The sequence below is a fragment of the Papio anubis genome, chromosome 8 (genome assembly GCF_008728515.1).
Source record: "Papio anubis isolate 15944 chromosome 8, Panubis1.0, whole genome shotgun sequence".
NCBI classification, from domain to species: domain Eukaryota; kingdom Metazoa; phylum Chordata; class Mammalia; order Primates; family Cercopithecidae; genus Papio; species Papio anubis.
The window spans coordinates 107,774,216-107,792,046 of record NC_044983.1 but is presented as its reverse complement, the minus strand read 5'-3'; the positions used below and the strand labels follow the sequence as shown (position 1 = coordinate 107,792,046).

General features: G+C 34.7%; 1 protein-coding gene across 6 annotated transcripts in view; it reads left to right on the top strand.

The window, feature by feature from the left end:
• CSMD3 (CUB and Sushi multiple domains 3) overlaps positions 1 to 17,831 on the top strand; it is a 1,287,556-nt gene that overhangs the window by 1,012,978 nt on the left and 256,747 nt on the right. For all 6 annotated transcript variants that reach the window (XM_021942876.2, XM_031650139.1, XM_031650136.1 and 3 more), the window contains one exon: positions 10,153 to 10,347. In XM_021942876.2, coding sequence (XP_021798568.2) covers positions 10,153 to 10,347 — 195 coding nt within the window. The remainder of the gene's footprint in view (positions 1 to 10,152; positions 10,348 to 17,831) is intronic.

Sequence of the window (17,831 nt, the reverse complement as noted above, 5' to 3'; positions counted from 1 at the left end):
AATAAGGAAAACAAGTATAGTTATAATGTTTTAGAATACTTCTGCTAGTGCTTAAATGAATTGTATTAGAATGCCTATGGATATTTATAATTATATTTTTCTAAAATTTTGTAGTTTATGTCTACAGGAACAGATTTATATTTAGATTGCATAAACTTTAAATTTATTTTGCAACTACTGAGTCCATGAAGGGCATACTGATAATTCATCTCAAGTTATCAACTGATTTCTGAAAATACATGCTTTGATTTGTTACCACTTTTTGTTTAATATTTTCAATAACTGAAACTTATATATAGAATAATGAACTCCAAAGCATCCATCAGCTAACTTGACAAAAATTATCATTCTGCTATATTTGCTTCAGATCTCTTTATTCTTGTCTTAAAAAATCAAATATCACATATACAATGGAAACTGCTTTTGCATTTGCCATAGGAACAGGGGTTAGTCTCTTCAGGGCTATCATAAGAGGTCACAATAAATTTCACAACAACACATAATATGGGTAAGAAAGACGTTTTTAGGGAAATGAAACTCACAAGTCAGCAAGAAACAGATGCTTGGAGTCCTCCAATATCTCTGTCATCACTTAGAACTGTATGCCAGGTCAAGGGTAACTGCTGGACTTAAACAGTATAGTTTTCATTCCAGTGGAAAGCCTGATCCCTCCATAAGTCTCTCATTTCACAAGAAAAAGTAGGAAAATGGCCTTGTTAGTAGGAAAATATACAGGACATTTGGCACAGACAGTGAGGTTTAGGGTGCTGGCTGTTTATTGAGGTTTTCTGCAAATGCTACCTGCTCTGTATCAGAAGATGCTTGGGGGAAGTTTAGACCTTGGGTTTATGGGTTAGAAACTCTTTTAGGGAGAGTGAGCTTGACCGCAACGTCACTCTAACCACCTGGTAGATAATTCCCTTACCATTCGTGGGAACCTGGCTAGCTGACCATGTAGGCAAACCATAATGAGCATTCAAGGTCATTTTTCAGACATTCCTGCTCTTTTCATGCTGGTATTCCCCCTAATCCTGAATTTGATACTTATCCTTTCCATGTATTTATGCTTGTACATATTTTTATATTTCTTATTTTCATACAAATTGTGTATTTTTATTATGTATGTATCCTTCTGAAAATTGATTTGGCCCCTTACATTGTTTTTGAGATTTATCAAAGTTAGAAGCATATATCTTTTATTTATTAAGTCCTTTATGATACTCCACCATATGGCTATATCAAAGTTAATATATAAATTTTTCTGCTGATAGACATTTAGGCTGTTTTAGTTTATTACTACCAGAAATGAATGATGATGAAATGAACATTCTTTTACATGTCGTCTTGAATATATCTGTGAGATTCTTTTTAGATCATCTGTGTACCTAAGAGTGGGATTACTAGGTCAAAGGGTATGAACCTCTTCAATGTAACTCCGTATTGCTGAATTATTCTCTAAAGAGGCTGCATCAATTTAAACTTTCAAAAATCAGAGGATGAGAGCTTCAGAAATTCCACAGTTTTTAAAAACCAGTGCTTTTGTTAAACTTGCAAGTTGCTAATCTTATTAAATGATATTCACGTTTTTTTATTCTTTTCCCTTTTTTTTTTTGCAGACGGAGTCTTGCCTGTCACCCAGGCTGGAGGCAGTGGCCGGATCTCAGCTCACTGCAAGCTCCTCCTCGGTTCACGCATTCTCCTGCCTCAGCCTCCCAAGTGAAGCTGACTACAGGCACCAGCCACTTCCTCGGCTAGTTTTGTATTTTAGTAGAGACGGGTTTCACCAGATAGCCAGGATGGTCTCGGGATCTCCTGATTCATGATCCGCCGCCTCCGGCCTCCCAAAGTGCTGCGAGATTGTTTTGATCGGGGTTTGAGCTGGATTTGCCTGCCGCCTGCCGCAGCCGTTTGCCGTTTCTGCCAGCGTTTGCCGCCTGCACGTTTTGCCGGTTAAGGTTGCCGCTTGCCGCGTTTGCGCGTTTTGCCGCAAGATCGGTTGATCGAGATCTGGACTGCAACTCCACTCCTGAGTTCATTCGGACATTATTAATTGTTTTAACTATAGTCCCGAGTTTTAACTATGGTGTATATTGCCTCTGAATTATTACTCTCTGTTACAAAAATATATTATTGAAGTGGTGGTGTTGTCTGAGGTAAATACCCAGGGTTTGCCATTTGGTGCCAAGAAGATTAAGGACAGGGACAAATATGAGGAATGAGTTTAGGGGCGAAGATTTAATAGGCAAAAAAAAAAAAAAAAAAAGAGACAAAGGAGGACAACTCTCTCTTTTTCCTAAGAAAGGGGCAGCCGAAAGGGGAAAGCCGGCCCCACTGTTAACTATGTCAGATTTTATAGGCAGGCTTGAGGAGGCGGTGTCTGAGTTACATAGGACCCACAGACTAGTTTGACCAGGTATGACATTTACCTAGTGTGCGGGGTAAGCTGGTTGCCCCACCCTAATCTTCTTATGCAAAAGGAGCCTTTGCCTGGCAGGGGCTGTATTGTCTTCTTCCTGTACTCGAGGTTTGGCAAGGGCAGATGGAGCCCCCATTTTGGACATGCCTAGTCCCAGGTAGCCTTTTCCTGTGGACACAACTGTGAGCTGGCCTTCACCTGTGCAAGTTTCTGGCTTGCCTGTCTATGTCTGCAACTCCATTTTACAAGTGGCTCTGTGTTAGAAAAGAAAGTGATTTGAGGGCTGCTTTTCATTAAAACGAAAACCTTACTATCTGCCTGAGTAATTTCTTTTTAACTTCTGTATCATTATCAAATTGATTTAGTACCGTCTGATTGAGCTATAATTTTTCTTCCTTATACTCTCCTTGTCTGGTTTTGATACCAAGATTACACTACCTGCCTAAATTTGGGAGCATTCTCAATTTTCTAGTCTTGAGAATAGTTTGTATAAGATAGGATTATCTGTTTCTTGAACGTTTTCTAGAACTAAAACTACAGGACCAGTGACTTAAGGTGGTGAAATTTTAATGGTTGTAAATATATTTAGATTTGCTTTTTTACCTTAGATTTAAAAAACTCTTTCTAAAAACTAGTTCCTTTCATCCATGATTTCACATTTATTGACATGAAAATATTCACAGTATTTATCTTACTTTATTTGCTGCTGCATGTTTTTGGTAACATTGTTTAATATTTTTATTAATATTGCTTTTATCTATGTTAGTTCCTTCCTTTTATTGTCTCTAGATTTGCTAATCCTTTTCCCCATTTCTTGAGATAAATACTACTTTTTTTTTTTTTGAGACGGAGTATCGCTCTGTCGCCCAGGCTGGAGCGCAGTGGTGCGATCCTGGCTCACTGCAACATTTGCATCCCTGATTAAAGCAATTTTCCTCCCTCAGCCTCCTGAGTAGCTGGGATTATGGGCGTGCCCCACCACGCCCGGCTAATTTTTGTATCTTTAGTAGAGATGGGGTTTCACCATGTTGACCAGGCTGGTCTCAAACTCCTGACCTTGTGATCCGCACTCCTCAGTCACCCAAACAGCAGGGATTACAGGCATAAGCCACCACGCCCAGCCAATACTGCTTATTAATTTGTATTTTTTCTCTTTTGGTAATGAGTTTTTGGATCTACACATTTTCTTTAAGAACCTCTTAAGCTGCTATGCAAAAGTTTTGATGTGTAGAGATTTATCATAATTTTATTCTAAATTGGTTGTAAGTATAGCATTATGATTTTTCTTTGCTGAAGTGCTACTTAAAAGTATTTCAAACTATCAAAATAAAATTTTAATCTATAACTTATTATATTATAAATTTCTAATTTACTTGCATCATCAGAGATGTATGATTCTGATTCTTTGGCTTGTCATAGGATTTGTTTTGTGGTCTATTGTATTGTCAAAATTTATGTTTCTTGTGTACTAGGAGAGAAATTTGTATCATCTAATGAGTGCAAGTTTTTTATATACATCCAATAAATTCCCTAGTTATATTGTTAAATATTCATCTTCTCACCTTTTTTTAACCTGTTTGGTCTAGCAATTATTGAAATAGTTGGGTAAAATCTACTATTCTTAACTTGCCATTTTTCTTAAAATTTTTACCACTTTTGTTTATATATTATGAAAGCCTGTTTTCAGGTGCATATAAATTGAATTTTTTCGGTTTTTTTGATACCTTGCATTTAGTATATTTATACTTATTAGCCTTTTTCTTTTATTTTTTGCTTTATATTTCTTTTGCTTTTTCTGTATTCCTAATTTCAAAATCTTCCACTTGCTACCAAATAATGTCAATATCTGATACTTTCTTTCTTATTTATTCACTTATTTATTTTTAAGTTCACTTACTATGTGCAACCCCCTCACTCTAGTAATCCCCTACACATATTCTAAAATACAAGCTTCTTAAGAGGAAAGCCCTTATCTGTTCATTCACCACCATACACTAAGTGCCAAGAATAGTGCCCACACACAGTAGTTATTCAATTTGTTACTCGATTGGTTTTGAGCATTGCAAAGAGGTGTTTTCTGTTTTAAAATCAAGTCAAAATTTGAATATTAGAATAATAACATTCTTTAAATGTAAGAAACCTTAGAATTGTATTCCTGTTCTAAATTTTATATACGTGAGAACTTGGCTTAGAAATAGCTACCTGCAAACTGAAAGGCTTATACATGTGACCTGTTTAAAAAAGAAAGAAAGAAACCTTTTAGGAAATCTGTAGAGATAAAGTGAGGTTCTACTGTAAATTAATATTTAGTAAAACATTTCCAAATATCACTATGATAAAAGTTGCAGCAAGAGTATCTCACTAGAAATCCAGTGGTAGATGGTCCTGATTACGACTTTCTTTCTCATGGAAACTGGTCATGACCTTATAATGCTTTTTCTAGGTAACATTCCATGTAGCCCTTATTAAGGCCAAGTAGTTAAGCAATTGAGATAAAAACCTATTTGCTATTATCTCAGCTAAATATACGTCCTTCCCTATTTCCCCAGCTTGATCAATTTCAATGTTTTCATCACTTCCAAAAACTTAAGATTTATACTGTCATAGATAAAGAACTACAAATATAATTTTTTTAAAAAAAGATATTATTTACTATGCACTTACTCTACTGTAGGTTCAATGATTAGACCTCATTAGTAGGCATGGGAAGGATATAGATAATGCATGTATAAATGCAATAAAAACATTACAGAACAACCTTATAAGTATTGTTATCCCCATTTTACAAAGGATACAATTGAAAATCTAATTGTTAAAATGATTTGCACAAGACTACATAAATTATTGTTACCTTTAAGAATAAAGGCAAAGAAAAATATAAGCATAGGTAGAGAGAAATACATAATTATCCCATTAACTACATCCTTCTTCCCCACCCACTCTCTTCACCTACTATACCAGTACCCATTTAGACACAATTCCACCAAGTGTTATTTGTATACACCAGATAATATTTCCTTATAATAATGTTCCCGAGATCCAATCTCATTAATTCTCTAACCTGGTCCTCAAACCCAAACCCCCTGCCCTGTTTATGGGAAAATCTCATTGCCCACTTCAGGGTCTCCAAGTTCTGTCTTATCAGCTTCCTTATTTCCTATTCTTATTTTAATAAATGTTTCCTGTCTAATTGTCCAGTTTCTTAAGGCTGACAAAGTGGTGCTGATGTTTATAATGACTGAAAAATGAACATCTCATTATTTTCAACATAAAAATATGCACACCCAAATAAATGGACATATACCTTGAGGCTCCAGATAGTAAAGATATTTTTCTTTATCTTTTGTAACATATATCACATATCTTGACTTAAGCATGTTGGTTTCTATAGCACTTAGAAAGTAATTAGTGGTCTTTTTCCGTTTTAAAATTTTTAATTTTTACAGGTTCATAGTAGGTATGTATATATTTATGGAGTACACGTGATATTTTGATACAGGTGCACAATGTGTCATAATCATTGTCAAGGTAAATGAGGTATCCATCACCTCAAGCATTTATCATTTATTTATGTAACAAACATTCCAATTATATTATTTTAGTTATTTTTAAATATACAATAAATTATTGTTGACTGTAGTCACCCTGTTGTGCTATCAAAGACTAGATCCTTATTCATTCTATCTAACTTTGTCTTCATACCATTAACTATCCCCACTTCCCACCCCTTACCTTTCCCAGCCTCCGGTAACGGTCATTCTACTCTCTGTCTCTACAAGTTCAATTATTTCAATTTTTTATCTACTACAAATGAGTAAAAACATGAAAAGTTTTCCTTTTTTATTTTTAATTTTTGTGGGTATACAGTAGGTGTATACATTTAGGGAGTATATGAGATATTTTGATACAGGTATGCAACGTGTAATGACTAACATCAGGGTAAATGAGGTATTCATAATCTCAAGCATTTATCCTTTGTATTAGAAACAAACTCTACTCTTTTAGTTATTTTTAAACGTACAATTAAATTATTATTGACTATAGTCACACTGTTGTGCTATCAAATACTAGATCTTATTCATTCTTTTAAATTATTTTTTGTACATTAACTATCCCCATTTTTCCCCCAACACCTCCACTACCCTTCCCAGCCTGTGGTAACTATCCTTTTAGTCTCTAACTCCATGAGTTCAATTGTTTTTAATTTTTGGCTCCCACAAATAAGTAAGAAAATGCAAAATTTGTCTTTCTGTGCCTGACTTATTTCACTTCGTCCTCCAGTTCCATCCATGTTGTTACAGATATTTCATTCTTTTTTATGACGGAATACTACTTCATTGTATATATATGCCACTTTTTTTTATATATTTGTCTGTTGATGGACACTTCAGGTTGCTTCCAAATCTTAACTATTCTGAGCAGTACTACAATAAACATGAGAGTGCAGATATCTCTTCGATATATTGATTTCTGTCTTTTGGATATATACTAGCAGTGGGATTGCTAGATCATAGGGTAGTTCTATTTTTAGTTTTTTGAGAACCCTCTATACTGTTGATACTGTTCTCCATAGTGGCTGTGCTAATTTACATCCCCCTCAACAGTGTACGAGGTTTGCCTTTTCTCCCCATTCTCACCAGCATTTGTTATTGCCTTTAATTAAAAATTAAGATGTAAGCTTCATTGTATATGTTCACTTCTAGCTCTAATAAAACTTATATATATATATATATATACATACATACATACATCTATTTATATTTAGCAGAAATAATTTTAAAATAAAACTAAAATATTTGAGATGCAGCAGATCTAAAATATATCTTCTGACATATTTTATTTGGAGACTATAAGGAGGCAAAATACTCTTTTACCTAGTATCTGTTCAATAGGCAAATCACTATTAAGCAGATAAAATTAATTATACATAAAAATAATGCTAATAACTTGTCTGCCTCATAATTTTTATTCGGAAACTAAAATCAGTTTTCCAGCTACTGCCTAGACATTTATATAAGTATTCTCCAGGTGTTTTCGAAATTTCCAGGTGTAATTGCTACGACATACATGGATATAAACAAAGGCAGTATTATTCATAGAAAGCTAGTCACCAAGGATTTAAAACAGTATATAAACATTATAACGAGATAAGTGCATTCTCTCAAATTGAGACTAGCATTGTAAAATTGTTGCAGAGTCAATATTTTTAAATTTGTCAAACATGTTTCCCTTTCCTCAAAAAACAGGATGCTTGCATTACAGTTTCACTGACAGTTTACTGAAACATTGGGGAAAACTTCAAGGAAGGAGAAAGCAAATTTTTCAAAAGATGAATATTAGGAGAATAGACTTGTCAACGAGATTAATTCTTTTAAACAGAAATTTAAATCCTTCGTTTACCCTCCAGGGACTTAGTTCAATTTCACGAAGTCCAGCTGTAAATGACAGGTTTCTGTTCTGTCTAAAAATTATATTGCGTTTTCCTGCTTGTTTAAGGGAAGGTACAATGTAAGGTTTTATTTTTATAAATAAACAAATCAATCCCTGCATCACTAAAGCCCCATTCTTAGTGACCAAATTAAGTAGTCACCCTGCTGGTTCTTGCATAAAAAGAGTTGTGTGAGTATTTTATATGAAAAGAAATATATTCCATGGTTTGGGACAAAATTTTTATAGAGCAGCTGAGTATAATGTATGGAGTGCAAATTTTGTGTATGTGTATCAGTGTGTGTATGTGTATGTGTGTGCTTGGGAGAACATCAAGTCATTTAGCTCTGGTTTGAAACTCAGGAATCACATTTATCTACTTGCACATGTCAGCACACCTCCTCCCCTACAAAATTTTCATCGCCTTTTCACCTAATCTGTTCCTTATTCTCTCAATGCTCACTTTAGATACCACTTTTTCAGTGAGGTTCCTGAATGCTTCCCTTTACACAGCATTCCAGAATTGCAAGTCTTTATTTAATGTAATTCCTTTCTTTAACAGACTGTAATTTCCATGAGCGCCAGAACATTTTCTGGTTGTCCACTGCTACATTTCTAGAGTTAGTAGGGTAGTGAGCCCTTAAGTAGTGAAAGAAAGAAAAGAAAAAAGAAAAGAAAAGAAAAGAAAAGATAGAGAGAAAGAAAGAAAAAGAAAGAAAGAAAGAGAGAGAGGGAAAGAACCCTTTTCATTTCTCTGATATTCTATTAAAATTATTTAAATGTTTGGTTCCACCATTTCCTCTTTAGTTGAATTGGGAGAAATTATATATAGTGTTCTTCTTAAAGCACAGATTTCTCATTATTTCTTATATATGTTAAAGTACAATAAACTCTTTGCAAACTTTTATGAATGAAAGAAACATATTCTTACTGGTGTAATTAATTATATTTTGATATAAAAATGTTTGTAGTAGCCAAACACCAAGATATCATTGACTTAAATTCCAAAGATTCCATGACTCATATTCAGAGACATACCCACTTTCTGATTTCTTATTAACACAAAAAATATTCTAATGTAGAAAATCACTACATTTGTTATCCTGATTTATTGTGATGGCCTTTACATTGTACATTTCTTTATTTTTTAAGTAATCAATAATTACAAAATGGAAATAATCTCAAGGCCTCATCCAGATCTGTTAACAACAAAGTGTGATAGTACTTTTGCCATAAAATGAATGAGCTAATTCTATTTCTCTACATATTTTAAAAATATTCTGTCAGTCTCTTTGTTCACTATCTGGGTACAATGAAAACAATTCCTCTGTTGTGAAAGGATTTTATTTTTCAATCTGTCTGTTACTTCTAGCTTTGAAAGTGTTTTGCATAGGGATAGATAATCTGTCCAAAAATATTGTGGTTTGGGTTTTGCTATTTTATGATGGGAGACCTCTGATAAAAATGTGGAGAATGACTGGAGAAAATAGGGTAAGAAAAATTGTTGCAGGGCAGAGAAATAGGGCCTTTTATTTTGCTGTAGGTGGTGAAATGAACTGAGCTCAACATAGGCAGAAAAACCACTTCTAGGTTCAGTAACATGGGATGGGCATTACTTGTGGGGAGATCTTTTAAATAAAGACCTTTTGTAAGGGGTCCTACTTTTTCCCCAAAGTAATTCATTTATGGTGCCTACACATGGATTATAACACACATAATGTTTATAATAAATTCTGAAACCCTATGTTTGACTATATACATTAGATACTAAGTTTAATGGGAAGATCTATGATGATCTTTATAATTTATTTATCTTACTAATAAATATGCATTAGCAATTTGTCAGATATGGATAAGGGCTCCTTTGTACTTTGAGCCCCCAAACAAAGACAGAAATGGTGCTGCTGCTTTTTCCTTCTTGGTTAGAAAAAGAAATGAATATGTCTTAAAGGTCCATCAAAAACAGTCAGTTGTCCCTTGGTATCCCTGGGTAACTGGTACCAGAACGTCTCAGATACTAACATTCACAGATGTGAACATATAACTTATATATATCCTCCCATATGCATTAAATCATCTCTAGATTACCAATAATACAGGATATGATGTAAATACTAGGTAAACAGTTGTTATACTGTGTTATTTAGGGAGTAATGACAAAAAAATGTCTGTACATATTCAGTGCAGTACAGTTTTTTCCAAATATTTTCCATCTGCAGTTAGCTGAATCCACAGATGCAGAATCCATGTATTACAGAGTGCTAACTGTATTTTAACGCCATTAATGTTATATTAACATTGTTTTACAGCAAAACTCCGAGAGTCCTGCTTTGATCCAGGCAATATAATGAATGGCACCAGACTTGGAATGGATTATAAATTAGGGTCAACAGTCACCTATTACTGTGATGCTGGTTATGTTCTTCAAGGTTATTCAACACTCACCTGTATCATGGGAGATGATGGAAGACCTGGATGGAATAGAGTCTTGCCAAGTTGTCATGGTAAGAAACATATTTTTAGGGCTGAATTTTCATTATTAGGAAAAATCGGCTGGGCACTGGTGGTTCATGCCTGTAATCCCAGCACTTTGGGAGGCCGAGGCGGGTGGATCAAGAGGTCAAGAGATCGAGACCATCCTGGTCAACATTGTGAAACCCCTCTCTACCAAAAATACAAAAATTAGCTGGCCGTGGTGGCACACACCTATAGTCCCAGCTACTCGGGGGGCTGAGGCAGGAGAATCACTTGAACCCGGGAGGCGGAGGTTGCAGTGACCCAAGATCATGCCACTGCACTCCAGCCTGGGTGACTATGCGAGACTGTGTCTCAAAAAAAAAAAAAAAGTCATTTCTGTATTTCAAAACATCAGCTATTCAACATACAATCTACAAGTGTGGTATTGGCAATGCAGAGATTTTATCAATTATTATTATTATTATTATTATTATTATTTTGTTGCTGTTGTTGAGACGGAGTCTCGCTCTGTCACCGAGGCTGGAGTGCAGTGGCTGGATCTCAGCTCACTGCAAGCTCCGCCTCCCGGGTTTACGCCATTCTCCTGCCTCAGCCTCCCAAGTAGCTGGGACCACAGTCGCCCGCCACCTCGCCCTGCTAGTTTTTTGTTTGTTTGTTTTTAGTAGAGACGGGGTTTCACTGTGTTAGCCAGGATGGTCTCGATCTCCTGACCTCGTGATTCGCCCGTCTCGGCCTCCCAAAGTGCTGGAATTACAGGCTTGAGCCACCGCTCCCGGCCTATCAATTATTTTTAAGTTGAATTCAATAAAGAACTATATTCCCAGGTGTCTCTAAAGCAATATTCGTATAATAATAGGCAAACCTTCTGAGAACTGGGTTATGGCCTGTTATGCTAATTTTTGTGCCCTCAGGATTTGTACCTGAAAATGTTAGGTGCTCAGAAAATATTGGCTGAGTACATGAGGAACAAACACGCTAAAACTGACATTTCAACCCAAGTAGATAAATTTAATAATTTAAATATTATTAAAAGCTAGTGATAAATCTTTGTCTATAATAAGGATAAGGAAGAATGTGTATTCTAGAAATTAGGTTGCCTAGAAGGAGATAGAATACTGCATATTTAAAAATCATATACTTGTGTATAACTCTATATAAGAATGGAGATACAGTGAGAAAGGAAAAACAGAGAAACAGTGATATCACTGCTTAAGGTTGCTAGAGACTCCCTAGTCCATTAAATGATTCTAATGCATTGTATGAAAATTAACACAAAAATGATATCATCTAGGACAGATTTCCCAAACTATGGGTCACCAACAGTGAATCATAAAATCAATTCATTGGGTTGTGACTAGCATATAATAAACATATAAATGAATCGAATAAAATTAAATTAAAAGTTAATAAAAGTAATAGAAAAAAGCATACTTTTTTATTATACTTTAAGTTCTAGGGTGCATATGCACAACGTGCAGGTTTGTTACATATGTATACATGTGCCATGTTGGTGTGCTGCACCCATTAACTCATCATTTACATTAGGTATATCTCCTAATGCTATCCCTCCCCTCTCCCCCTACCCCACAACAGGCCCCAGTGTGTAATGTTCCCCTTCCTGTGTCCACATGATCTCATTGTTCAATTCCCACCTATGAGTGAGAACATGCGGTGTTTGGTTTTCTGTTCTTGCGATAGTTTGCTCAGAATGATGGTTTCCAGCTGCATCCATGTCCCTACAAAGGACACAAACTCATCCTTTTTTATGGCTGCATAGTATTCCATGGTGTATATGTGCCACATTTTCTTAATCCAGTCTGTCATTGATGGACATTTGGGTTGGTTCCAAGTCTTTGCTATTGTGAATAGTGCTGCAATAAACATACGTGTGCATGTATCTTTATAGCAGCATGATTTATAATCCTTTGGGTATATACCCAGTAATGGGATGGCTGGGTCAAATGGTATTTCTCGTTCTAGATCCTTAAGGAATCTCCACACTGTCTTCCACAATGGTTAAACTAGGTTACAGTCCCAGGAAAAAAGTATGCTTTAAGGAACATAGAGAGAGTATTTTTGTTTGTTTGTTTTTGAGATGGAGTCTGGCTCTGCTGCCCAGGCTGGAGTGCAGTGGCGTGATCTGGGCTCACTGCAACTCCACCTCCTGTGTTCAAGCGATTCTCCTGCCTCAGACTCTCTAATGGCTGGGATTACAGGTGTGCACCACCACACCCAGATAATTTTTGTATTTTTAGTAGAGATGGTTTTTTGCCATGTTGCTCAAGCTGGTCTCAAACTCCTGGCCTCAAGAAATCCGTTCACCTCAACCTCCCAAAGTGCTAGGATTACAGGAGTGAACCACTGCACCCAGCCGAGAGTACATATTACTTTTGGAAAATTTCCCTGTTATATATAAAGAAATAAATAAAATACAATAAATATACATCTGTGTGTATATATATATATATATATATATACCTGCATGCATTCAAGTGTTTGTTTGAATTGGGCTATGATATAAATTGCATTTCTTACTATTAATTTCAGTGAAAGTAACCAACAATTTTTGATATCTAATATACATGGTAATTTTTCCTAGTTGAAGAATGTATTCACTTATAAGAATTACATGTGCACAATTTCTGACTTACCCCTCTCTGGGTTTATTTTGTCTCATCTATGAAATAAGGATAATTAACATTTTTTACTCCAAAATATTGTTATAAGAAACAAAGAAATGGTAGACATCTTCTGATTGGTCCATCATTACCAGAACAGCTGGTTAATTTTTGACTTGCATTTATGGTTCATCTATCAGAAGATAAAAGGAATAAATAGAGAAATAACTGCTTTGGAATTAGTTGTTCCAAAGAGAGAAAAAGTGATTGATGGCATGGAAGTTTATAGGAAATTTAAGAGAAAGGGTTGTTGTATCATATTAGAATGTAGAACCGTAGAAATTAGTATTATATAATTTAGAATTTAAAAAATCTAATTTAGCTAGCAAAAACATACGAAACACAGAAAAGAACTTTTCAAATTTTACTGTCAATGATCATTTGGAAACTACAGAAAATTTCTGAAAAATTTCTGGGAGCCAGATTCAAAATAACTAGAAGTCCTGATGCAGAAATATCAAAGGACACAAAAAACTATAGATTAACAAGATAGATGTTAATCACAGGGATAAATGATTAAGTAGATGGCTTTCAATGACAGGTGAAAAAGTCAGGAACACTAGAGTATAGCATACATTCGCTAAGAATATGCCCACCTAATATAATCATATTCCTTTCCAATAGGTCATAGAAATGTCAGTTTCAGCATGAAATATTCCATATGCCATAATATTTTTTTTTTAAAAATCCTTTGAGCCAAAAACATTTTATAGGATCAATTATGGCCCAATTAAGTATACTTAATGTTCGTTGAATAGTTCATATCTACAGACAATTTAGAGCGTACGGCAGACCTGGATTCAAATAGTTGTCTTCTGACACCTGTAACCTAAGGCAAACTCAGTCTTGACTTTTAAATCTCTAAAACTAGATTAGCAGTTATTAATTCAATAGGTTATTGTGAAGATTCAATTGGTAAACACAACACACATAGAGAATCTAGTAAAGTTTCTGACAAAAGTTGGAATATAAATATATGGAAGTTGTGATTTTCAACGCAGTGTTCCAAGAGAAGCAAAGTGCTGATAAACATGCATCACATCTTGCATTGGGTGTTATGTTTTGGTTAACTAATATACTTCTGTCTTTTTAATATTAATTAAAATTAATTTATCTATGTTATGATGTGAATACACACATTCATTCACTCCTGAAAATTGAACAGGTGTTGAGTATTTAAAAATTTCCGTAAGAGATAATTTTTACCATCAGTTAAGTATCATTAGACTTTTAATCAAAATGGACATGATGTTATGGAAATCAAATAAAATTTATCCAGTGAACTCTTTAAGCTATTAGAAAAGAAGTTTAAGATAAGTTTATGATTGCAACCAATAATTTCTAGTATAGTTGGGGAAAAAAATTCTGTTTTAGAACTAGATATATTTAATACTAAACAATGATTTTTTTTAATGTCTGGGTTTCTGTGTTACTTTTCAATTTATTTATTGAGTATATCTAATCATAAGATATTGTGTAATTTGCAAGGTTGTTGGAAAATCATATTAAATAACTTATTTTAAACATTGGTCTGTGGCTGTCACTGTCACACAGTGAGGAGCATTTGATATATTTTAGTTTCCTAATCAATGTCACACATATCTAATTATTTTTCCTCAGCACTTACACACAGGACTGGCTGACTTTCAGATGTAACAACATAATACTTTTTTTTTTTTTTTTTTTTTTTTCCAGACAGGGTCTCACTCTGTCACCCATGCTGGAGTGCAGTGGTACAACCATGGCTCACTAAAGCCTGTACTTCCTGTACTAAAGCCTGTACTTCAAGCAGTTCTCCCACCTCAGCTTCTCAAGTAGCTGGGACTACAGGCATGTGCCACCACACCCAGCTAATTTTTTATTTTTATTTTTTTGCAGAGACAGTGTCTAACTATGTCGCCCAGGCTGGTCTTGAACTACTGGCCTCAAGTGATCCTCCCTCTCTGGCGTCCCACAATGCCGAGGTTACAGTCATGACTCACCACACCTGGCCTAAGTTAATACTTAAAAGTCAAATTTAGTATTTAAAGTATGTGTAATAATCCAGAGTGTTCATTGTTCATAAAAACAAATTATTTTTTATTTTTTAAGATAAATTTTGTATTTTTATCTGAGATATGCCTTTGATAACTAAGAAAATAATAAGAAGTAGCTTATATTTAAAGCAATGGTCATCTGCCTTATCCCTCTCTATCCTCCTATTGGTCAGAAGCTGAAGGTTCTAATTTCTGTTTCTAATTGCTCTGATGGCCCCTCCCATAACTCCATATAACATAGAAAGATCTGTTTCTTTATTTACCAACTGTAGATAATACCTCACGTTTCTCTGATACAAAAGATGATGTAACATACACAGTCCCTCTCTTCAGTGTTTTATAGTTATATTATTTGGGGTTATTCTAGTGATTGCTTTTGCTGTACATTAATATGTGTATGCCTCTATTCCTAATTTTATCAATGTTTGAGAATTAGGTGACTGGCACTTTGCTGCTTTTCAGCCTAGGTGCCATCCCATAGTAGGTATCCTGACTAAAATCTCTGATAAAATTGTGACTGACTGGTAGACATTGCTTTTGAGTGCATAAATAGGAAGTTAACTGTGATTCCTAGAAGTGAAAATAAGGAAAGCTTTTTATTTATTTATTTATTTATTTATTTATTTATTTATTTATTTATTTTAGTGTAGGAGCAAATACCAACATGATCATATTCTGCAGACTCTTAGAACACAACTATATTTTGCTTTTTCTTATAATGTTGCCTTAGTCTGACCCTAGAAGAGCATAAGCTCCATGCAGTCATAGGCTATATATCCCGTTTAGCATGTAACACCTTAATTTATATAAACAGGCTCTTGTTAAATATCTGCAAACTCAAACTAAACCATATTAATTTATAAAGTTTGTCTATTTTAGAAGATAGAATTTTATCATGATTTAGGATTAAGTGTACATTTTAAATCAGAAGAAAATGTTTTTAAGAGCTTAAGGTGCACACTGGGAGATTATATTTGTCAGAAATAGATCCAAAATGATTGCATCCTGTGGTAAGTCCTGCTCAGTGATGAGAAACTCTGCAGTTTATCTCATGATATTGTCATATATATTAAATGATAGCAGAGCAGCATATCTGTACCTACATTCCTTTCATGATTTAAAAAAAAGAAATGTGTTTAGAAAATAATTTCTTCCCTTTTTATTTTTCTTACTTAAAAAGGATCTTTTAAAACTCTGTAGTAATTTAGTTATATACAGACATACTAAATTAAAGTAGAAGTCATATGTCATTCTTATCCATAATCTCACTCAATATTAAATAAAAGTAATAAAACAAAAATAGTGGCAGATTTCAGATTTTCCCTTTAATATTCATTGCTTGATTTATCTCACCTAATCATGTTGCCTTGACTTATTTTATCTAATGGCACAGCTCTACCCTTGTCCAGAGCATCTGCCATCTCTTACCTCTTTTCCTCTCTCCTAACTAGTTTTTCTCCTTCCTTTGTTCTCCATATAGTATCTTCCAAACAACAATACAGTCATGTTTTGAGCATAGTTCAGATTATATCATATTTACTCAAAATCCACCAATGGCTTCCCAAATCAGAATAAATCCCAAAGATCTTATAATCCAAAATTCTACTTCATCTTCTCATATACACCCTGACCTATTTATTGTTTCCTCCCTCTGCTACACTCTTTGAGTGATACTAGCCTTCTTGGTATTTCTTCAAAGCACTGATCAGACTTCTGCCCCACATCTTTTGCACTTGCTGTTCTTTCGGCTTGTATTACTTTTACCCCAGCTCACTGGCTGGCTAGCTCTCTCGTTTCTTTCAGGCATCTAATCTCTTGTCTTCTTACTAGAAGAAAATTCCTATTTACCATCCCCCTGCTCCTCAGAGCTCCCAGGACAGAATCAATATCTATTCTAAAATTGCAACTCTATATCCTGAATAAGGATTTATTTGATGTATGTAAAGCCCAAAGTACTTTCAGGACCTTGTAACTTTGAAAGGTAAATCATTAAACTATAGAGTGCTGACCACAGTACGAATGAAATATTCTTAATCTTTTCCACTGTTGCAACATACAGTGAGCATCCAATTAATAGGCAGTTATAATATATGACCCTAAGAATAAACATATTTGGACTGTTAATGAACTACTAGCTCACCAATTATTCCAAAGAAAAGATCATTTGTTGATTCCTGTTAGTCAGGTATTAAAAGTACCGTTATGCCTGGTCCTGCATTAAAAATTGGGGATAACAACATGAAATCAACATGGTCCTTGCCCTTAGAGAGTTTATAATCTGATGAGATACAGACAGGTAAAGTCCATTGCTAGAAATAAAAACAGTACTGTGAGCACAGCATGGAGATACATCTGATCTTGTTATGAAGAGAGATCAAGGAAGCTTCCTTATGAAAGTGATACATAAACTGAATTTTAAAAGTATAAATAATAAGAAACTAGGTGAACCACAGGACATAAAGAGATTATGTGTTTCACAACTCGGGTTCAGCGTATGTAAACATGTAGAAGCAAAGAGCAAATAGGAAATGCTGGTGGAATTTCAAGCAATTCAGTAGAACAAGAGCATAGGGAGGAGGATTGTTGACAGATGACAGCTTACCTGTATCAAGCTGGTAATAATAATATTACATATTATTTTGTATTTCACCATAATGCCATGAAATAGAGACTGTTCATATTCTCATTTTACAGATGAGGAAACCAAGACACAGAGAGAGGTTCAGCCACTTGTTCAAAGTCACACATGCTTAGCAGTCTTCTTATGAAGTCATGATCTTAATCACTGCCCTATAG